Source organism: Patiria miniata, unplaced genomic scaffold (assembly GCF_015706575.1).
Source record: "Patiria miniata isolate m_02_andy unplaced genomic scaffold, ASM1570657v1 HiC_scaffold_20, whole genome shotgun sequence".
Lineage (NCBI taxonomy): Eukaryota > Metazoa > Echinodermata > Asteroidea > Valvatida > Asterinidae > Patiria > Patiria miniata.
Window position 1 is genome coordinate 417,866 of NW_024037059.1, and position 23,692 is coordinate 441,557.

The 23,692-nt window shown below is 39.1% G+C and overlaps 2 protein-coding genes across 2 annotated transcripts; both read left to right on the forward strand.

Annotated features, from left to right (window-relative positions):
- Window positions 1–330: 330 nt before the first annotated feature.
- On the forward strand, window positions 331–5,922 carry LOC119729288. Its single transcript, XM_038201901.1, has 3 exons — window positions 331–581; window positions 1,421–1,804; window positions 1,916–5,922. The coding sequence occupies exons 2-3, from the start codon at window positions 1,528–1,530 to the stop codon at window positions 4,855–4,857; spliced, it is 3,219 nt and encodes a 1,072-aa protein (XP_038057829.1). The 5' UTR covers window positions 331–581; window positions 1,421–1,527; the 3' UTR covers window positions 4,858–5,922.
- Window positions 5,923–6,655: 733 nt separating this feature from the next.
- LOC119727445 (glutamyl-tRNA(Gln) amidotransferase subunit B, mitochondrial-like) lies at window positions 6,656–23,494 on the forward strand. Its single transcript, XM_038199323.1, has 12 exons — window positions 6,656–6,874; window positions 7,707–7,869; window positions 8,285–8,398; window positions 9,249–9,447; window positions 9,778–9,900; window positions 10,150–10,263; window positions 11,127–11,211; window positions 11,937–12,171; window positions 19,373–19,509; window positions 21,218–21,341; window positions 21,760–21,849; window positions 22,939–23,494. Exons 1-12 carry the CDS (start codon window positions 6,723–6,725, stop codon window positions 23,065–23,067), a joined length of 1,665 nt encoding a protein of 554 aa, XP_038055251.1. The 5' UTR covers window positions 6,656–6,722; the 3' UTR covers window positions 23,068–23,494.
- The last annotated feature ends 198 nt before the right edge of the window (window positions 23,495–23,692 follow it).

Below are 23,692 nucleotides of genomic sequence, written 5' to 3' on the forward strand. Positions count from 1 at the left end.
GTCGATTGTAGGCGTGTGTCAATATGGCGTGACTTCCGGGCACATGGAGTGGAACTATACAACGAGTGCGATGTCCTCAGTGTTTCTGAATAGATTTTGTTTCCTGACGGGCTTACTCGGTCAAAGGCTGAATTAATTTTTTTTTACAAGTCACAACATTTTCAAAAACATTCAATGTGTTTATCATACAAAAATGACCACCCCCCCCCCCTAAAAAAATTCTACTTCCACTCAATCGATCGTTTGGTAGAGTCGATGACAGTCCCGCCCCTCCATTGTCTCTGCATTTACAATGTATGTACACGTAGGCCTACGATAGTACTACATGTATGTTTGTGCAAGATAAAGCCAAGGGTCAGTGTGACAAATTGCATGAACCTTTGCATGCATACGTCCGGTGGCAATTTTTTATTTTACATCTACTTCCTCAAACGGCTGTGCATTATGAGCTGCAGTTCTACACCACGGTTTAAGCAGTGTCGGTAGGATACGTAGACGGCCGACAGTCTTGAAAGGGGACGTTGACTCGTAGGCCCCTAGCCTACTTCTTCCTGCATGGACAAAACTTCCTCAACAGCGGGGTAAGCTTTTCAAAATTGGCTTAAAAGTGTTATTAACTTCAACTTCTTGAAACTTGAGAGGGCCCATGGCCGGCACAGCTGTTAATGACAATCAACCAAACAAAATCATATGATTTTGAATTTTAAAAGATACAGTTTTCTGCACGTTTTCCCGTCCATGTATATATGCCGCTATTTGCCCCATCTACCATATCCCTGGTGGACAAAATGAAGTTGATATCCCATTCTTGGGCATTCGAACCATTGCATTGATTATCGTTTGTGACGTGTCTGCATTTGCACGATTCAATCGGGAACGATATCGGTCTAATCGGATAAACTTGATCACATGGGTAGGCCTAATCTCTCATAAAATGTTTGGTTTGTGTTTACAAAGTCCAGGTATAAAAGGTAAGATAATTTTATCATGCGAGTCCCGGGCATCTTCCGCTGTTTTTCCAGCCAAACTACAAATTGTAGACTAGAATGGATCGTAATTAACCCATAACCATGTACATGAGTGTATCTGATCCCCCTCAGACGGATGCCAAAATATTTCCGGACGGATTTTCAAATCGGGTAGGAATGCTGGAGGAATTAGGCTGTTGTGCTCGTGCATATTGAAATCAGATTGAAGACGTTTTCCTGTAGGTGTCATCATGCTAGATTACAATACATGTATCGTAAGCGTGATCATCGATATATGAATTGTTTCAATATAGCAAGATGTAGTTTAAAGTTAACACGTGTTTTTGATGAATGTAATTGTACTCTCTTCAAAGGAAATTAATCTCCACCAAGACGATAAATTTAATAAATCATCGAATTTGAAAATTTAAAACTTGGGTTGTTCCCAACAGGAAGGCCAAGACGAAGTACAAAGTGTTTGTCATTACAACGCCTACACACCGGTTCCGATCCTCACCATAAGCGTGAAATTCGGCTTTCCGTTACCGTGATTCTCACAATGCAGTCAACATTGAGTGAGGTCAAATTGAGGCATTTGGCCTCAAATCTTGGCAAGGAATGGACAGCTTTAGCCACCTATTTGGGAGTCAGAAGTGATGAGGTCGACCGGATTAAAGCTGACTACCTGGGCTCAGAGGAGCAGATATTCCAGATGCTGATGATTTGGTGGCAGCGGTGGGATCATTCAAATCGCAGTGGAGATGGCGGTGCTCTTTCTTTCCTACAGGAAAGCTTCGTCAAGATTGGAAGATCAGATCTAGCACAATCTATATCTGGTACGTATAGAAAACGTTCAAAAATGCATAACTGCGAACTATTGACAAAATTTGTTCAAAAGTCGACACCGCAGTTCTTCTTAACAAGTCCTAACCTTTTAATTATTCTAGATTCCATGGGACCTCCGTCGGATTGGAACTTTGAAGTTTACCGAAACGAGTTCATCAGATACTACAAAGATGCAATGGGTGTGGTTCCATTGCTCCCTTGGCTTGCATCAGAGGTCAGCAAGATTAACGACATGTACGTAAAACTCAAATACAACGAGAAAGACAGCAAGGCTGGTAGAGTGGTAAAACGTTACATTGGCTCTTACGAAGACATGCTGAGATTGGAATTCCATGATGGCCAGCCAGTCCGATTTATCCTGCTTTCTGGCATTGCTGGTAGCGGCAAGACCACCATCGTGTCAAAGATTGCAACCGACTGGGCTCTTCAAACTCCAGGATCAACTTTGTCCAAATTCAGTCTTTTGGTCGCCCTGAGCATGCGTGAATTGAAGAGGGCCCCAGATCTGACTGAAGCAGTATTTGATCAGATTCTTGCAAAAGATACGAACGTGAATCCCGTAGCCCTGAAAGATCACTTGAGGTCACATGCTGAAGAGGTTCTTGTCGTTTTGGATGGCGCTGATGAGTTTGATAAAGAGGGGTCTCAGCTACCAACTGAAGGTGACATCATTGACATCATCAGCAACAAGGTTCTTCGTGGATGTACCGTCATTGTCACAACACGTCCCCACATGGTGGACAAGTTGTGCAAGCTCAATCCTTGCTTCACTCGCATCGAGGCCTGTGGTTTCTCAGAGGAAGGAGTGAAGGAATACATTGAGAAGTTTTTCCAAGGAGAGGACCCTCAGATTGCCACCGATTTGTATCGGTATTTGGTCGTATCTGAGAGCCTCCGTAATTTGGCAAAAATACCGATGATGCTGCTGTTGATGTGTCTTGTCTGGTCAGAGGGACATAAGCTTCACGAGACATTAACAGAACTGTTTACAGATGCTATGTTCTTCATCCTGAAACGTCACTTCCAGACAACTGATAATCTCGGCATTTCTGGCGATGAAGACTTGTTTTGGAATGAGTTGAAAGATACTGTAAAAGAATTAGGCAAAGCAGCTCTAGATGGTCTGATGCTCCCTGGACAGAAATTGGTGTTTGATGTCTCGGATTTTGGAAATCCTGCGGTGGTTGATCAAGCATGTAAGATAGGGATACTGTCACAGGAGCGAGTGAGAAGTAAGTTGCGTTCGGTGCAGTGTGTTACTTTCATCCACAAAACCTTCCAAGAGGCGATTGCTGGGTTTTATTGGGCCACGCTTGCCGAGTCTAATGTGGATTTGTTTAACCATTACCTCAGTCTGATTCCAGACGACTGGTTAGCTTCCACCCTGGAGTACGTATTTCGGTTTTGTTGTGGCGCAAATACAGAAGCAGCAAGACTTCTACTCAGCCACGTTGTTTCTTCTTTCAACTGGGACAACTCAAAAAGTTGGAGATTTCATGATTTCAAGAAGGTCGGCATTTTGGATTTCGATATTGCGATGAGGCTGCATGACGATATTAAATTTTGTCCACAAATTAACCTCTGCTTTTTGATGCACTTGGAGGCGCATGGCAAAGAATTACACAGCCTCATGATGCCAGTCTTCAAGAGAGGTTTATCATTCGACTTGAAATGCTCCAAAGACGTCGGGTTGGCGTTTGGGTTTTTGATCGAGTGTGCCTCCGTTTCAAACCCGTCGTTTCTTACAGGGTTGACAAAGATTAATGTGGAGAGCATCGACAAAGATGGCTCAGCTGTAGTCACTAGGATTTTGAAGCATGCAGTGATTGCGACAGATGTCGATTTAGAGTTTGATGCAGCCTCTTTTAAGAAAAACAAAGGTGTTGATTCTAGTTGGCAGGTTTCCCTTGGCGATGCCCTTGGTTCGATGCAGTCTCTGAAAACTCTTTCTTTGTATTGCCGTCCTTTCCCAGTCAATATGGATTTGTCTGTCATGTTCAGATGCCTTGCACAAACCGCTGTCATGAAACTGGAGTGTTTTGCATTACAGGGGTTTAAGGTTGATCCGAGTTGTTTGAAACAGTTCCTTGAACAGCAAGACAGACTTTGTCAACTCGGTCTGAGCACTCGAAGTCTTGTTCACCTCGAGAACAATGATCACTTTTGGAGCGCAGTCTTCGCAGGCCTTGAGACACAGTCTTTACGGGTATTGGAGGTCAGTTACTCGAAACACACAGGTTCTCAAACAATACACCTTGATCGGAAATACCCGAATCTGGAGGTATTGAAGCTTAGTGAAGACGGTCTTCAGCAAGAAGATCTCCAACAGGTCGTTTGCGTTATCCCAAAAGCTCCTCGACTCCAAGAGCTGGATTTATCAGGAAACAGAATTAGAGACGTCTTTCCTAGCCTCGTTGAGCAGCTACCAATACTCAATCACCTAGAGGTGTTGAACCTGAACGATACGGACTTGCTGTCAGACCAAGTAGTCCTTCTAGCGAGGGATGTCCTGTCAACCTTGCCAAATCTACGAGTCCTTTCACTTTCACGTTCATACCATCACTATGCTACTTCTATAACTCCAGATGCTCTACTGTCAGTTGTGTGGTGGTCGTGTAATTCATCGTCTCTTGAAGAGCTTGATATGAAGGGATGTGTTGCAACCATTCCCCACAGAAACAAACCACAATCAGGAGATGAATCAGGTGAAGATCTTCCCACACCAACCTACAGTCGGCCTCCTGGAGAGTGCTCGCTAAAGACCTTAGATGTTCATAGAAACTATCTCGGCAAGCTCACTCCACAGTTCATAAGACTCTTGAAGCATATGCCTGCTTTGAAGATCTTAAACATGAACGCCATGGATTTGACTGATTCTGATGCAATCTATCTTGCGGAGGTCCTTCCAAGTTGTCCACAGTTGCAGGAATTGATGTTAGAGGGGAACGATGCAACTTTAGGAAAGGATGGAATTGAAGCACTCTATAAGGCCGTGCAAAAACTACCAAACTTAAAGCATCTATATCTAGATGTTTCAGTGTAAAACATTAACACGAAGAGATACTCACTAGCGAGTGATCCTATTTGATTGAATGACAGACTTTATCCCAAGATCGTCGTGTTTGTCTCTTCAAACAGGGCACTAAGTCACTTAGGAACAAGATGTCAGGTTGAATATACTGTATGGCGTATAATCAAGACATGCAGAGTAGTATAGGCTAACAGCCTGCAGATTAAGCAATGTATAAGAACAAGCTCCAACATCAGTTACCTGGCATTAATCGTCTGAATCTGTACAAGTATTTTTTCACTGCTGAGAAAAAAACTACTAGATTGTTCGGCTTTTCAGGAATTTGACAAGGTTTCAGCATTTCCTGCATGATAGTTTCTGTGCCGGAGGTTCTATGATTTTCTTTGTTGATTTTTATCTTCTCAGCTTAAAACCCAATACATACCGGTGTTTGAGGTTTCGTACCCGTAGCGAAAGTTGACAAATGGTTAGGAGCATTCAAAGTACAAACGTTTCATTTTAAATTAAGAAACGTGATAATTTTGTGTACAAGACAAAGAAGTTATTTTAATGAAATTTAATTTGCAATTGTCTTTGATTAATCGACGTGTGTTTGTTTTGTATTGTTTTTGTTTGTTTAATGCACGCCTAACCGGCATGCTGTAATTAGCAGTGCATGTCTGATACAGATGTGACATTGAATTGAAACGCGGAATTTAATTACTCCTGGTTTGTTGGGGACGTCAGTAAGTTGTATATGCAGTCTTGAACATGCAGTGAATCATGAACAGTTATGATAAGTGCTCAAGAAAAATGATTGCCTTGTTGAATGAGTGAATTAATATAATATTCAGTATATACGAATTGTTATTACACTTTTATTTTGGCAAAACAACATGTATATCTTAGAAAATAGTAGCCAATTCGACGGTTAAGTTACAACTCATACTAGATGGACATTGTCTTCACGATCAGTGATCGTTGCCTTCGAGTTTGTAAATTAAAAACAAATAAAATGTCATAAACAGTCATGAATGTCATTATATGTCATAAAAAATGTAGAAGTCAGTTGGAGTAGACTATGAAATATAAAATTAAATCGCCCAACTTAGCTGTATTGGTCTGTTCACTTTGATGGAGTTCAGTGTGTGATTTAAATGGGGATACTCTTTTGGTTATAGACCAATGAAGAATTATACTTTTCTCAATCCAAAAGTCTGCAATTTTGGAGTTTTGCAAAATTTACTTAAATATCGTCTGCCTTCACCATCATGTTCTTTTTCAAGGGAGATAATTGAAGTCGTAATTTTGTTTATGTTTAAATTAATTCAAGAATGCGCATTTTCGATTATCTAATGCCCTTATTCAAACTAAATCATTGCGTCTGAAAAAAAAGGTTCAAATCCGAACCCTACGATATCTAAGACGTTAATTGAAATAATGGTAGTGCAAAGAAATAAGTTGTTAGATTTAATTAGTCCATCAGTTATTTTTTGGGGAGACACTGGTCATGCGATCGTTTTTGCACGGTCGGTTTTGAATTGAATTCTGAAGATACGCAGGGGGGCGGATCCAGGAATTTTTGCAGGGGGGTCGGGCCCGTTAGATTGTTTTATATCTGATTGTTGCGGACAGGCAGAATGTCATCTTTGTTATGATATATTTTTTGTGCCAGAGCAGGTGGTGTTTCAGCCCCTGGATCCGCGCCTGATAGCCGACAGTCGCGTCTCAAGAGTATACATCATATAGCGCCGCAAGCGGCGCTATAGGATCTTTGGTATACATGTACAAATTGTTTTCAACAGAGGGCGCTTTGCAACTAACAAAAACTTGATCGCATTCCAGAACTCTACGCCATATTACACTGTACAAGCCATTGCCACCAGACTATTTAAAAAATGGCGGCGCCCACGTTGGAAATAAAAACGCTCGGTCTCGGTCTCCGACTGTCATCGAAAGGAGCCTCTAATCGGCTGACAAATAGGTCGTTGCGCATTCTATTCACCAGAGCTTCCAGATGTAAAACGACAAGCACAATGTTAAGGCCAAGGTAAGGTTGAAATAACACATTTAGGCCAGGATTTAAATTTAATCCAAAACATGCAAAACGAACTTGTTGAGTTGTTCATGTTATTTTGGAGGGGCGGGGCTAACCCCACCCTCCCCCCCTCCCCACTCCCAGCAAGCCCTAAACAAAATAAAAAATAGAGGAAAACAAACAGAAAAAATAAAACTGTCAATTTTAGATTGTGAATTTTATTCATACTCCTAATATTATTACGTGACTTACGTCGTTAGAACTTAGACAAAAGTTGAAAATTTGAATTGGAGTAGGCCTAGCTGGAGTTACCCAGCCCTAAATTTTATCATTGGGTTGTCATTTAGGGCTGGAGGACATTTTTCACATGAACCAGCAGAGTTGGCAGGTCCCCCCAAAAAATTCGGCTGATGGCGCATGACGTCACGCGGAAGCGGATTACCTGAAGACTGTTGAGGTTTACCACTCGCATCATAGCTGCGATACTGGACGGTCGATTCTGTAGGATATCTTGAACTTTACTTACCTTTTAAAAAAAAATCCTCCAGAGTTGTGAATTAGAAAGAAAAGGAGTTCGACTGTTGGCAGCAGGATCGACTAATAGCATCATGATCCAACGATAGCGCAATGTGAGCGACCGATGGCGAAGATCGACTGATCGCGCCCAACATTCACATCTAGCAATGCATGTTCTTTTTGGCCGTGAACAAGATGGCACCTGAATACCGTGAAAGTGCTTATAAAGATATTTTGTGAACTTCCCCATCCTCTTCTGTATTTAATACTTGAGAACCATATTGTCCAAGTACTATTTCCTATAATGTATTTATTATTTTACCTTCAGGTTGTCTAAGGATTCCAGTGCATGGGAGAGTGTGATAGGTCTGGAGCTTCATGCACAGATTGCGTCCAAATCCAAACTCTTCTCTGCATCTAAAGTACAATTCATGGCTCCGCCTAACTCTCTGGTGTCACACTTTGATGCTGCTCTGCCAGGCACACTTCCAGTGAGTTGTAAATTTGATAACTTGAAATACCATCAGGAGCCTGATGCAGGGGAGTACGTTTCACCCAAAAGAGGCATTTCATGTTTGGCTTGTACTTGTATTGCTGCATTTCAAATCCTATCATCAATTTCCAACTGAAACACACACAAGATCATGGAGTAATCCAGGACTTGATGTGTCCTAGACTTGAAATTGTTCCAGTTTACACACACAGGTTGTTCAATTGTGGCACAATGAGTGAAATCTCTAAACTATGTATTCTTGCAACAAAGGTTATATGAAATTGTCACAAATTATACTAATCTATTAACTGCCAAATGAGAACCCGACATTGTGTATACATGTATGTGTCATGGATCTTCAGAAACTATTTCTGAAGATTTTTTTGACATTTTTCTTTTCTTTGAACTTCAAGGTTCTGAATAAACGTTGTGTGGAGGCTGGAGTGATAACAGCAATAGCTCTGTCATGTCACATCAATAAACGCTCGCTGTTTGACCGCAAACACTACTTCTATGCAGACTTACCGGTAGGTTTGCAAAGTTGTGAAGATTACTTGTACCATAGTTTCAGTTAACACAATTAAATCACCACAGAAAATCAATAAATAATTCTCTTTGTTTGTTTGCTTAGAACTATCCTTCCTTCATATGCCAAAATTCAACTTTGTGCATTTTTCCCAATAGAATATTATTCATTGGATGGAATTTTGAGTCGATGGTGATGTGAATTCAATATTGGGTTTTACCCTTCACTGACGTACTTTTATAAACACATACTAAGTGTTGTCCAGAGTAATTGTGAGAAAACTACTTGGGTGGGACTTGGGTGGGACTCGAACCAACGACCTCCTGCTCACTAGCGAAGACGTCTTACCACTCGACCACAGAGCTTGCTTGAATAGTCTTTTGCACAGAAACATATGCGAACATAGGTCTAATGTAAGAGCAGTTGCTGGCCTGTGTGAACTCCTGAACTGGCCAAAGCGCTGTCAATCTGGAGAAGTAGTGAAGACTTAGATATATTCCGAGTACTTACTTTGAAACCTTCACATCATGAGTTTTTGCATAGGCAACTTCTAACTTTTCAAATCCTCAATTGTGCAAAGAAGCAATGGCATCTTCCCTTGTAATTAGAATTTCAAGTGGTATCAAAACCCCGTAAAGTGGCTTGGCTTCCTCTATCCTACACAGTCTTTTGGTATTTTGGAAAACTGTTTTAGCTTCAATTTATGAAAACTGGTGCATAGAAATTAAGCTTCATTTTTGTGGTAATTAATTCCATTATGGAGTGCATTGTAAAAACATTTTCCTCTTTCAAGAACTTTCTTATTCTTGATGATACATTTCTTTCTGACATTTTGTGTTTTTCGCTATTAGTCTGGATATCAGATCACCCAGCAGCGGGTTCCCATAGCAACAGATGGTCAGCTGACCTTTACATTATTTGATGAGAAGCGGAGGCATGATCCAACGAGGCACCGAGTCAGAATCAAGCAGATCCAACTGGAGCAGGATTCTGGGAAGAGTCTCCATGACGATGTCAATCATGAGACACTGGTGGATCTCAATCGAGCAGGTACTACATCCTCCTCCTCCCATGCCTCAAACCCCGCCCATCATATGCCCAACACATCTTTCTACCCCTTGCCCATCACAGAATACCCGAAGCTTGTAATCATTTCTCATTATGGATAGAGAATTTTCTCAATTGTAAAGGACAAAAAAAAATCAAAATCAGCGATTCCTTTTTAATATCACCAAGAGTTTTCAATTTGGTTATTAATATCTCCAGATGAAGACACTCTTGCATGTCCAACATCAAACCAAGCCTTTGAGTAGATCCCTTGCTTCCATAAGTACATTTCCATGTGGTGAGTCTTTTTGTTATTTTCTTGTTTTCCTTTAGGTGTTGGTTTAATGGAGATAGTGACTGAACCAGACCTATCTAGCGCCCTCGAGGCTGCAGCAATGGTCAGGGAATTGCAACTCATTCTGCAGTGCATTGGAACCTGTGATGGACGCATGGATCGTACGTTGGTTTTACAATTATTCACTATTGTCCCTACCCATTAGGCCCATCTGTCATTTCTAACAGGACGCTATCATGGTGATTTAGTTCATAATGGTGATAGCAATGGCAGTGGTGGTGATAATAAACATGATGGTAATGAAAAGAGCTGTATTTGTGTCAGTAAATGCCCTCAGTTTAGTGACTTTTATCAAGTTAATGATAAGAATTTCCCAATCTGAATACTTTTGTTTCTTTTAATCTCACCAGAGGGTTCCCTTCGTGTTGATGCTAACGTCTCAGTGAATCGGCCAGGTGACCCACCAGGCGTCCGGGCAGAAATCAAGAACATTAACAGCATTCGCTTTGTTAAAAATGCCATCGGTATGTACTCAATCAATATGATTATTATCAAGGCAGACTGATCGAATAATTTATGTAAAGTTTGGCAAACTACAATGTTAATTTATTCTTTTCTTTTACTAATTTACTGTTTCCCTTCAACACACCCCTCAAATAATATTTAAATAAACAAGTAATGAATCATTAAGAATGTTTAATGTTTTTATCCTAGCAGAGTCGTACTAAAACTTACATAATGAAGTATATTTTAACCCTACTCCCTACTTCGTTTTACTAAATAGAAGACTATGTCCGTCAAAATCCATCACTCACACTGCTTCACATAATGCTTCAGGACCAAATCCGTTGAAATCCACCACTGGTGCTGGTGGATTGTGATGGACTTGCTACACCATGGCTTATCTGCCACAATCCCCTAAAATGGGGGATGGATTTTGATAGAGGTGGTAAGCATAGGGTTAATAAAGTAGAACTTTGGAAGACTTACATGTGCATGTACCCTATTTAACTCAATGTTTAAAGTGTGACCCATTTTAGGAATGAGTGTGTAGTTTCTTTTACTTTCTGTATTGCTGGTATTGCTGTCAGCCAAGGACCCGGCCAAGTACTTTGCATTGGTCCACGACATGCATCCTTTGAGAAAACAATCATGAAGTAATTGTCGGTTTGAGGTATGGGAGAAAATCCCTGGAGAATTAATTGAAAGGAAAAGCCATGGCAACCCACGTGATCACCAGGTGGGATTGGAACCAGGGTGACCTGAGGTGGAAAGCAAGGAATGTACTCACACTTGAACTTGATTTGTTATAACCAACCATGCGAAAGTGGAATGCTTTAACATTCAACAGGACTGAACTGATACAGAAATATATTCTTTGTTTTAGATTTTGAAATTGCCAGACAGACCGAGCTTCTTGAGAATGGAATGGAAGTCAGTGCCGAAACACGCTCTTATGATCTAAAACTTGGGTAAGTCCGTGTGCTCACCACTGCTGCAAATAATCAGTCTGTTGACAAGATTTCTTTTGTATGGCAACATTGTTGTTTCTAGGATAGAAGAAAAGTTTGTCATAAAAGTCAAAGCAGAGATATCCCAGCAAACTCTAATCACGCCATGAGTGCAAGACAAGTGTCTATTGCCTACAATTCAGTATTGCAGAATTCTTTGCATCCTTAATGCATGCATCCATCCTTCATTAAACTTGCTGTTGTAGCCCATGAGTGACCCTAAGTTTCAATAATTGTACATTCTGTTAATACAGACACCACTCTTTTGCTTCTCAGGGCTCTGCAGATCATTCCAAACATCCAAATATTTGATCATCCACCGAATATCTGATAAGCATTTTATTAAATTGCATATTTGAAAAATGTGAGCAGGCTCAAGAAAAACATATGTGATGTAACAAAAAACATCCGTGACGTAACTTTACTCATATTAAGATGAGTGGTTGTATATCTCTGTCAAATGCCAGATATTTGTGAACAGCAACTTCACACTCATTATTTGAGAGCTCCTGTAAGGCCTAATTTGAAACGTTTAAAATCTGTCAAGTATCAAATAGTCAGCTACATTTACCTGGAAAATATACATGAAGCGTACTTGATATTTGAATATTTGATCAAATGTAAATTCTACTAATCGAGTACTAGATTATTTGAAACTGCACGGCACTATTCTGTCTTTTTTTCAGAGAGACGGTCCCCATGCGTGACAAGGAAGGCAAGCAAGATTATCGCTTCATGCCAGAACCAAACCTTCCACCACTCATCCTCTATGACAACGCAACCATTCACACTGCGTCCGATGCTAGAAGTGTCGTGAATATTGATGAGGTCAGAGGGCGTTTGCCTGAGTTGCCTGAGGCCAAGAGACAGAGACTAGTCAAGGATTATGGGATACGGCTGGACAGTGCAGTCAAGCTTGTTGTATGTATTGTCATTTGTCAATCATTGAATGTAGCCCCTTTATGAAGGTTGCTTGTTATAGGCTTAAGGGGACTGACCCTGCAATTTTTCTTCAGTTCCAAAGCATTTGCTTGGTAAGTCGATGTCTGGGTAATTATTGGCTTGTATTTTCTACAGTATGTCCCAATAAAAGTGTCCATCTAAACATTTTTGAAATAACAACAAATCCACAAAGTAAATTTTGATTTTTTTTTAAAATTGTGCAGGTATTCCTAATGCTTAGCCGAAACCCCTTATGAGTGTCATTTAATTTCCCTTTATAACTATCACTCTCCTCTAATCACCAAAACTGTTGGAAAATCCAAGAAAAACCAACCTTGGATCAATCAGTCCATAATCGATTCTTGCATCTTCAAAAACAGATTACTAGAAGATTCTTGTGCAACTCCACTGATGGAAACAATCGGAATTATAAGGTTTATCATAATCCATTAACAGCTGAAATCTGATCTCAAGAAAGATTACTATGCTCGTCAGCTACTGCGACAAAGAAATAAACTGCAAGGACTTTGGCAAGAAAAAAATGCCATTCTCAGCAAGAAGAGAAACAGGTCTTTACCAGATGATTTCACTGACGGAGAAAACACCTATTGTATTTTCTACTTTACCGTACTTTTCTAAAATTCTTAAGAGGTGCGTCTATTATCGTCTTTCTCAAATTCATTTCTCAATTTTAGATTCTGTTCGTTCAACAATATAGTTTCCGACCCAAGCACTCAACAGACATGGCTCTCATTCAATTCCTCGACAGAATTAACAGTGCTTTCAACAACAAAATCTCTGCCATTAGTGTATTTATTGATATATTGTAAGCTTTCGATACAATCAATCATTCAATGCTTCTCACTAGTTTTCTGACTATCTCTCCAATAGACATCAGTATACTTCCATTAAGAATGTTGAATCTACTCACCTTAGTATCCAGCATGGGTTCCCCAGGGGTCCATCCTCTTCTTTTCTTGATCTACATAAATGACTTTTGTTTCTCTTCTCATATTCTGAACTTCACTCTTTTCGCTAGTGACACTTTGTACAATTTTCTACTCAAGCCCTAACAACTGTTCTTTGGTTGACACAATAGGTGGATTTTGGAGGATTCAGGATACTTTCTAGTAAAAGTGCTCAAGGGGTTGGGACATCAATAACAACCAGGGACATCAATAACAATTCTCTTCCTTTTTGTTTTAGCTCAGATCTTGTCGGCATTTAATAACTACAGACCTATTGTATTTTCTATTTCACCTTGCTATTCTTAAACTCTTGAGAGGCTTGTCTATAAGCGTCTTTATCAAATTTGTTTCTCAATTTCAGATTATGTTTCATCAACAATATGGTTTCCGACCAAAGCACTCAACAGACATGGCTCTCATTCAATTCCTCGACAGAATTAACAGTGTTTTCAACAACAAAATCTCTGCCATTAGTGTATTTATTGATATATAGAAAGCTTTCGATAGTATCAATCATTCCATTCTTCTCACTTCACTAGACCACTATGGTATTAGGAGAACTCCTCTTAACTGGTTTTCTGACTATCTCTCCAATAGACATCAGTATACTTCTATTAAGAATGTTGAATCTACTCACCTTAGTATCCTGCATGGGTCCCCCAGGGGTCCATCCTCTTCTTTTCTTGATCTACATAAATGACTTTTGTTTCTCTTCTCATATTCTGAACTTCACTCTTTTCGCTAATGACACTTAGTACAATTTTCTCTTCAAGCCCGAACAACTCTTCTTTGGTCGACACGCTAAACTCAGAACTTGTCAAGGTTTTGTCTCGGTTTAAGGCCAATAAACTTTTTCTGAACCTGATTAAAACTTAGAAATGTACTTAAATTTCACACTGGGATCTTTATCTACAAATCACACACAATCTTCTCCCCATCATATTTTCTCTTCTTTCTTCTCATCAGTCCAAAACACACATGACTATTCAACAACAGTAGGTCCCTTGATCTACATAAATGACCTTTGTTTCTCTTCTCATACTGAACTTAATTCACTCATTTTTCCTAATGACACTTAGTACAGTTTTCTACTCGAGCCCTAACAACTCTTCTGTGGCTTCTGACCCAAACAAACACTCAACAGACATGGCTCTCATTCAATTCGTCGACAGAATTAAGAGTGCTTTCCACAACAAAATCTCTGCCATTAGTGTTTGTATTCATATATCAAAAGCTTTTGAAGATATCAATCATTCAATTCTTCTCAGTATTTTTCTGACTATCTCTCCAGTAGACATCAGTATACTTCCATTAAGAATGTTGAATCTACTCACCTTAGTATCCTGCATGGGTTCCCCAGGGGTCCATCCTCTTCTTTTCTTGATCTACATAAATGACTTTTGTTTCTCTTCTCATATTCTGAACTTCACTCTTTTCGCTAATGACACTTTGTACAATTTTCTTCTCAAGCCCTAACAACTGTTCGTTGGTTGACACAATAGGTGGATTTGGGCGGATTCGGGATACTTTCTAGTAAAAGTGCTCAAGGGGTTAGGGTTAATCAACAACCCAACCTGCATCACCCAATAAAACGCCACACTAAGCGACAACATCTTAACTAATTCCAATCTTGATACCTCAGCAGAAATTTTGTATTCTGACATTACTGACCACTATCCACTTTTCTAATATACCGCTTCGTAATTCCAGAACCCAGTTCATTTTCATCCGACCTTCTATACCAGGGACATCAATAACAATTCTCTTCATTTTTTTAGCTCAGATCTTGTCGGCATTGATTGGAGTGAAGTTTATGGAAAAGAAGACGCTGACTTTGCCTACAACGTTTTTCTATCAGCTTTCTCTTCGTTTTATAACTATCAATCACTTTCCTCTAATCACCAAACTGTTTGAAAATCCAAGAAAAACCAACCTTGGATCAATCAGTCCATAATCGATTCTTGCATCTTCAAAAACAGATCACCTACACTGTAGGAGGTTCTTGCGCAATCTCACTGAAGGAAACAAGCGCTCTTATAAGGTTTATCATAATCGCCTAACAGCTGATATCTAATCTGCAAAGAAAGATTACTGTGCTCATCAGCTCCGGCTCCTCTTTCTTCCTCATTTCAACCAACATATAAGAAATTATCCAAATTCTTCCCTATTTTTCAAAAGCAGTGATAAGAGAAGGTTTAATAACTACAGACCTATTGTATTTTCTATTTCACCTTGCTATTCTTAAACTCTTGAGAGGCTTGTCTATAAGCGTCTTTATCAAATTTGTTTCTCAATTTCAGATTATGTTTCATCAACAATATGGTTTCCGACCAAAGCACTCAACAGACATGGCTCTCATTCAATTCCTCAACAGAATTAACAGTGCTTTCAACAACAAAATCTCTGCCATTAGTGTTTATATTGATATATAGAAAGCTTTCGATAGTATCAATCATTCCATTCTTCTCACTACACTAGACCACTATGGTATTAGGGGAGCTCCTCCTAACTGGTTTTCTGACTAATAGACATCAGTGTACTTCCATTAAGAATGTTGAATCTACTCACCTTAGTATCCTGCATGGGTTCCCCCAAGGTCCATCCTCTTCTTTATCTACATAAATGACTTTTGTTTCTCTTCTCATACTGAACTTCACCCTTTTTGCTAATGACACTTAGTACAATTTTCTACTCAAGCCCTAACAACTTTCCTGTGGCTTCTGACCCAAACAAACACTCAACAGACATGGCTCTCATTCAACAGAATTAAGAGTGCTTTCCACAACAAAATCTCTGCCATTAGTGTTTGTATTCATATATCAAAAGCCTTTGAAAATATCAATCATTCAATTCTTCTCAGTAGTTTTCTGACTATCTCGCCAGTAGACATCAGTATACTTCCATTAAGAATGTTGAATCTACTCACCTTAGTATCCAGCATAGGTCCCCCAGGGGTCCATCCTCTTCTTTTCTTGATCTACATAAATGACTTTTGTTTCTCTTCTCATATTCTGAACTTCACTCTTTTCGCTAGTGACACTTTGTACAATTTTCTACTCAAGCCCTAAAAACTCTTCTTTGGCTTCCGACCCAAACAAACGCTCAACAGACATGGCTCTCATTCGATTCATCGACAGAATTAAGAGTGCTTTCCACAACAAAATCTCTGCCATTAGTGTTTGTATCCATGTGTCAAAAGCTTTTGAAAATATCAATCATTCAATTCTCATGACTATCTCTCCAATAGACATCAGTATTCTTCCATTAAGAATGTTGAATCTACTCACCTTAGTATCCAGCATGGGTTCCCCCAAGGTCCATCCTCTTCTTTTCTTGATCTACATGTAAATTCATGTACAAATATATGAATAATTTGCTCCCTTTGTGTTTTAGCTCATGTTTTACTTTAACTTCAAATGTTCATCGCGAAGAAAAATCTTCATGTTGGCTTCAGTAGAACGACAGTGTTCAAAAATGGAATAGTTCAACGTGGCACGAGTATCTGGAGTATCTAGTCTAAGTATCCCTCTTAAAACGTCTTTAACTCTAGCTACATTTACCAAAAAATTAAAAACACAACTTCTTACATTTTATTCCTAGTCTGTTGATACTTTGTAAACATACAACAATAGCTTAATGATACTCCTGTTTGTCTGTTTGTCTGTCATTGTCCTTAGTTCGTACTTAATTGTCCGTCAGTCTGTAAGTGTCCAACGGGTCAGGGAACAAAAGCGATCGCTTCACCCTATCCCCGTGTTGTTATGTGGATTATGTATATATTTTCATTATGTAAATAACGGTGTTGTGTAAAATTACTTCGTATTATATTTTGCATGCTTAAATGTTAACATAACGATTTAATATTTCTAGTGACATAGGCCTAACAACGTTGAAATAAATGTTCAGCAATAATACATAAATGACCTTTGTTTCTCTTCTCATATACTGACAACTCTCAGTTCTTTGGTTGACACTCTAAACTTAGAACTTGTCAAGTTTTCCTCTTGGTTTAAGGCCAATTAACTTTTTCTGAACCTGATTAAAACTTACAAATTTACTTGATTTTCTTTAGCAAAGTTTTTTATCATCAACATATTGATCTGCCTCCAGTTCAAATTGATGATACATGCATTACAAGGGTTGAATTGACCAAATTCCTAGGTGTCATCATCGACCATAAACTTTCCTGGGTTGAGCATATCTCCTCTATCACAAAAGTAGTTTCACACAATGCCGGTGTTCTGTCTATTAACTTTCTTTCTTCCTCCTAAATACCTGGTTCTGCTTTATACCTCACTTATTCTCCCTTACAAAAACTATTGTAATATTGTCTGGTCGCACACATCCAATAACAAGCTGCACTTTTTACACATCCCTCAAAAGGACCTACATACTCTCACAACATACCCTCACTCTTGATGTAAAATCAATGTCACGCTGAGATCTTCATGTACAAATTCACACACAATCTTCTGTCCAACAGTTTCCCTTCTTCCTTCTCATCAGTCCAAAACACAGGAATATTCAACTAGGTCCCACCACAATTTATTTGTCCCATTTACCCACACCCTCTACTCTAGTTCTACTGTCCGTTTCTATGGTCCCTGGTTGTAGAACACCATTGACATTGAAATTAGAACAATGACGTCTGTGGGTCGTTTTAAATCCTCGTACAAAACCCTCTTATCATAATGTGTAACACAGCTTTCCTTCCGTAGCCTTTCTCGATAGCCACACTCTTTCTTTAGTCACATGGTTTTTATATAATGCCTCATCTCCATTATTCAACTTATCTTCATTTTAACTGTCTCAGTCTTCAGTGTCCTGTCTCTTATTTTTTTTTTTAATTGTCCTGTTTTCTTTGTCCGTTTGTTTTTGTGTATACTCCTATTCTTTTTGTATACTGTCCTATATTGTCTGTGTCTGTGTGAGGCTGTTTATATGAACAGCCCCATACTTATCTCCCTCCTTTAATATCTTTACATGTGTAGTCGTTTATAAGAGACTTCAAAACAGATGTGCAAGGCTTATCTTTCAGACACCCAAATACACCCATACCTCTCCTATGCTCAAACAATTACACTGGCTCCCTGTCGCCCAACGCACTCAGTTCCGCACACTGGTTCACACTCTGCACCAGATAATCTCTCCTCTCTTCTCACAATCCAGACCCGTCCTTACTTCCTTCGTTCTTCTGCGAGAGAGTCCCTAATTGTCATCCACAAGTCACATAAACAGGCTGATGACAGGGCGTTCTCCATTGCTGCCCCCTGCTTATGGAATAGCCTACTCATCCCCATCAGAAATTCTGGCAGTGTTTTGTCCTTGAAACAAGCTCTCAAGATCCATCTTTTCCCCAAATCATAGAGGTGGCTGTCCTCTTTTCTTGTCTTCTTTCCCACTTTCATTCTTTGTTTAGCATCTTGTATCCTTTGGCAATTTGGTGCTCTATGAATCCAGTTATTATTATTTCAATATTATTATTACACTGCAGTGTCATTGTCAGGGATTGTCTCACAGAGCTTTTCCACAATCGTAATAATCATTACACCCCAGAAATCGGTCACCGAGATCCCATGATGTCAGCTCATGCGACTTTTAGTTGAAGACCTTTGCAACACATCATTTAGGCAGTACGTGACATGGAATGCAGGCTGAAGTCTGCATTGAAAGAAACGGGTTACACATGATGTTGGCATTAAAACAGAGGCAAAGACAGGGAAAATATACCATCCCTACTTGGTCACAGTGTCCAAAATGGTGATTGTGATCAATTGACCATTGTGCAGTGAGGTATGAAGGAAATGAAATAACACTCATAGGGGTTGAGGCCAAGGTTTAGGAGTATTGACAATGAAAATTTCAGAGTTTACTTTGTTGTTTTGTTGTTATTTCAAAAATATTTAGACAGACACTTTTTGGGAGAACCATGAAAATATCACAACTTTCCTGAGTGCCATTCACAGCTCATGTATCAGTACACTATAGGCATTGAGTCAATTGCACTGTGCAAGCCAATAAAACCACTGAGTTAACACATACAAAACTCAGGTCAAGGATGACATGTGCACAGTGTTAGTGATTGGTGAATAATATGAATGGCCACCAACTAAATATGCACTGTTTTTACGAGTGAATGATATTGGATATCTGCGCCGTAATTGTATAACATCAACATTTAGCATTGTAATGTAAATGATATTTTCTTTCAGAATGAGGATGGTTTGGTTAATTTCTTTGAGGCTGTGATCAGTGAGGATCGTGAGAGAGATCCCAAGAAGGTAGTCAACTGGCTTGAGACGGAGCTCCTGAAGAGTTTGAATGACCATGATCTTCCTGTGTTTAAGAGGTGTGGTTTACAGATAATGAATGTTTATGAGTGCAATGGTGAGAATATTTTCATGATTTGAAAGATGGAATGTTCATTCAACGAGGCGAAGCAAAGTTGAATGGAACACTCAATCTGTTAACGAAAGAAAATATTCTCACCATTGCACGAATGCAAAACATTCATTATTTGTTTTATATAACATCCAAGTAGATCTTTGTCATTCGATTGGAGGATAAAGCTTTAAGAACAAAACTCACAAAATTGTATCATATCCAGTACTTTTTCAGCTTGCTCCAGGCTAACAAAGGTTTAAAAGTCATCTCATTGACAATAATGAAAATTAACATTGTAAGTTCTTAAAACAATGCCAAAAATCATCAAGGCAACTGCATCCACTTCAAAGGCAAGTTTTGTACTGCTATAATGCATGCTATGGTCTAAATAGTGCAAAGATCGTATAGTGCCAGACTGCTGCGCGTCTTTAGCGTGCGTGCATTGTGCAATGGATCAAAAGGGATGGGACGAAAATACACTGAATAGTGGAACCAAAAATGCACGGTGCATGGAACCAAAAATGCACGGTTATGACATAGGCCGTGCAATGGTTCGATTAATGAATGCCGCGTGACCTACAATCCTCCAATCAAATGACAAGGATTTACTTGAGTGTTACATAAAAGTAAATACACAACAAGGGCTGTTTTGCAAAGCATATTTACTCCATCTCAGTCTTTATCTCCATTGCTAAACTACATGCCTGAAGCCAGAGACACATGTAGCAGGGGTTTGACATATGGTCATTGCACAAGGAGGCCTCCTCAAAATTCCCACATTTGTTTATCTGTCCAAAGTCATCAGAGGGAGAACAGGGATGTTAGTTTGGGCATCCAAAACCAAATTTGAATTTTTCAACTCTGAGGTCAGAGTAGAAGTCTCTTTAAAGCTATAGTCCATCATTTGCAGCCATCTGAAAAAGTAACTGGCGTATTATTGTTGAAAAACATACTTGGTTGAAAGATAGTACGGGGACTAAACTCCCTGTAAAATTAATCCTTCTGGCAAGCTATCATTTTGAAGTAATCAACGAAAGAAGGCCTTTCCAACGGTGCATCTTAAGACGCACCGTTGGAAAATTTAAATTAGTAGTTCGTTTTGTTATTCGGCGCAGCGCGCGCAAGCATTGGCACGACGCACAGGCACGCGCGGTTGCTATAATTCATCGGATCAGTGTGCGACATCGCGTATAGCTGCAATTCAAAACAATTCAAAACATGATTCTGCAACTTTTGATTTGAAATTGAGATCCTAGAATGCTGTTTTTCTCGGAATATACAGCTGAAGCTGAGCTGAAACTTCATCAGGTTAGTTGTTCAGTAACCTTCATTAGATTTTGAGCACTTCTGTTGCTTCCAATTGAACAAAATGCACAAATTACAAATGATGGACTATATATTTAACGCTTCCATTCTAAAACTGTTAAAAACAAGAAATAAAAAGATAACTTCTTACCCTTTATGTATGGTTGAAATGTGTAGCGTTGATCAATTGTGACTACACTTGAGGCTGTACTGTAAAGCTTCAATATTTCATTGGCTTGAAGATGAACTAGGAGTTCGTGTATAGAAGAAAGGAGAGTAATTTTTCCCAACAACAAAAAGACTAAACATACATTTTTTTTATGATTCTAAATGCTTCATCGATTACTATTTTTTTTTCATGTTTTCAGCCCTATGGATCCCACTAAGCTGGGTGAGCTTCATGATCTCATGACTAAGGGGGCCATCTCAGCTAACATCGGCAAGAAACTCATGGCTGAAATATTTCAGGGTGACTCCAGACCAATCACCCAGGTAGGTGTGAAGATTTTACCGTTTTTCTTTTAATCTTCTCATATAGAATCTGATTATTCCATTCAGTGCACCTGTAGGAAAGTCCATCATTTTTCCAGTGTAATAAGTGGGTACCTTAAAACGTAGCAGCCACATGGCTTTAACAATAGCAGGTGTTACACACAAGTTTATTCTACGTGCAAACTCTTCAATATGTATTTCACTGTTTGTACTATCAACAGTAATTTCAACACGATTGGCTATTCTGGAAAATAGTACATTGCTTCAACTTCAGAATTTACAAAGTGCTGTTAAGTTGAGTGGGAGGTTTGAAATATATCCCGTGACATAGCTGGTGCTTTTGTCTTCAGTGATCAGCCAGTGTGGCTTAGAACTTGAAAGTATAATGTTGGATGATGTACCATATTTTCTCTGATAGATCATAAATGAGAAAGGCTGGGCCCAGATTACTGATCGACAGGAATTGAACCAACTGTGTGAGCAAGTCTTGAAAAAGGACCAGGCTTTGGTGAGTAATAATGGGCAGTCATCTTTGTTATAAAGTGTTTGCTGAAAGTAGCACAGGTGCGGATCTCACAAAACGCTAAGATGCGTCTTAGGAAGAGTGACTTGTCCTTACTTGTGACTCGTCCTAGGATCGATTTCACCAAACTTAAGACACATTCAACACGTCCTTACTTCCTTTGAAACACGGCTGAACTCGTCTTGAGTTACGATCGGTCTGAGGGTCGTCTTATATCATGAAAACATGTTTTATATTGTATATCATCATTGCAATGTCTTCTTGTTAAAGATGAGCGTTAACCTAGAGCTATAGTTCCGAGGAAGAAAACTACGTTGTAAAAACAGATTTGAAAAAATTTCCATCACGTGGGTAGGTTAAAAAAAAACTTAGTTACAAAATTTAATGAGGCCTTTACGCTAATGCCTTTATATTGTCAACTTTTTTTAATAAAAATAGTTTAGGTTCTTTCTTGAATACAGTGAACTGGGTAGCTAGTCGTGTAGTCATATGGGTATTAATGACTCTCTTTTCGTATCGTGACTTTGAATGTGAAATTCACTGAGTTGAAAAAACAAATCAGGCGAAAGTTTGTGTTCTATGCATGCGCGCGGGAAATTGGTTTTGCGCATTTCTTTTCAATGGCTGTTTTATCCAAGCGATAAAAACAAACATAAAACAGCCATCAAATTGGTTACTATGAAGCGTCTTGCTTAAGATGCGTGTAGTGAAATAGGTCTTAGGATGCATCTTAGCTAGGATCGATCTTAAAGCGGGGACTCATCTTAAGTCCTAAGATGAGTCGCAAGATAAGACGAGTTTTTTGAAATCGGCCCCTGGGGACTAAGTTATGTCCATAGCAAGATTAGTATAAAGAATTCTTTTAAAATCGTTCTGTGATGATATGAGATATTTGTTCTGTGATTTATTCCTTCTTGAGGGTAATACTGTTTTACAGATAACTGATGCATTTGGTGAATATTTTGTTATGTAAATATAAAGATTAATTCTATCAAGAACTTCTCTTGCAATTCTGCAGTAACAGAGCTAGAAAATTTAACACTTACTCATTTGCTATACACGTCACTGTTGCAGGTGGATTCCTATAAATCTGGAAATACCAGGGTGATTAACCGTCTAATGGGAGAAGTACAGAAGATGACACAGGGCAGAGCAGATCCTGTCATTACAAGGGACATACTCACTGACAAAATGACAAGGTAACAGTCACTCTTGTTACACTCAGAACTATTACAAGTTGAGTTGGATATAATTAATTTCTTGAGCTGAGATGTGATGTTATAAATGCTTTGAACTGTTCATCGAACTGACTGTTAACTTCACAAAGTTGCACTCGAAGTTGGAACTTCAAATCTGTGGCAAGTAGGTTGTCTTCTGGATGTGCTTCAAAATGTGTAATTGTTGAGGTGGGAATGTTACAAATGCTTTGAAATGTTCTTTGAACGGACTGTGAACTTCGCAAAACTCGGACTTGCAACTTCAAATCTGTGGCAGGTAGTTGATCTCCTGGACATGCTTCAAAATCTTCTCAGATTATTACAATCGCTGATAGTGTATCAAGCTGAACATGTTTTGCTTCATGGTGTCATGCCGGCCAGTAAAGATGAACAAACTACAGTATAAGCTGGAACTAATGACGTAATTGTCATATAATTGGCTCTGACTTCACCATTTTCAATGGATAACAAATCAACAAGTGATGCATTCAACTTGTGTAGATGAAATCTTTGTGTGCTACATTCACCTTCAAATAAAACACAAACGCCGCATCAAGTTTTATTTTCTGGAGACAGTAACATGCTACAAACCTAATGGTTGTAAGATGTTG

Excerpts from the sequence above, each read along its gene's own strand:
- LOC119729288 (XM_038201901.1), top strand. The coding sequence starts at position 1,528 with ATGCAGTCAACATTGAGTGAGGTCAAATTGAGGCATTTGGCCTCAAAT. Across the intron at positions 1,805-1,915 it reads TCTAGCACAATCTATATCTG|ATTCCATGGGACCTCCGTCG; the intron begins GTACGTATAGAA and ends TAATTATTCTAG.
- LOC119727445 (XM_038199323.1), top strand. The coding sequence starts at position 6,723 with ATGGCGGCGCCCACGTTGGAAATAAAAACGCTCGGTCTCGGTCTCCGA. Across the intron at positions 9,901-10,149 it reads CTGTGATGGACGCATGGATC|AGGGTTCCCTTCGTGTTGAT; the intron begins GTACGTTGGTTT and ends TAATCTCACCAG. Across the intron at positions 21,850-22,938 it reads TGAAAAAGGACCAGGCTTTG|GTGGATTCCTATAAATCTGG; the intron begins GTGAGTAATAAT and ends TCACTGTTGCAG.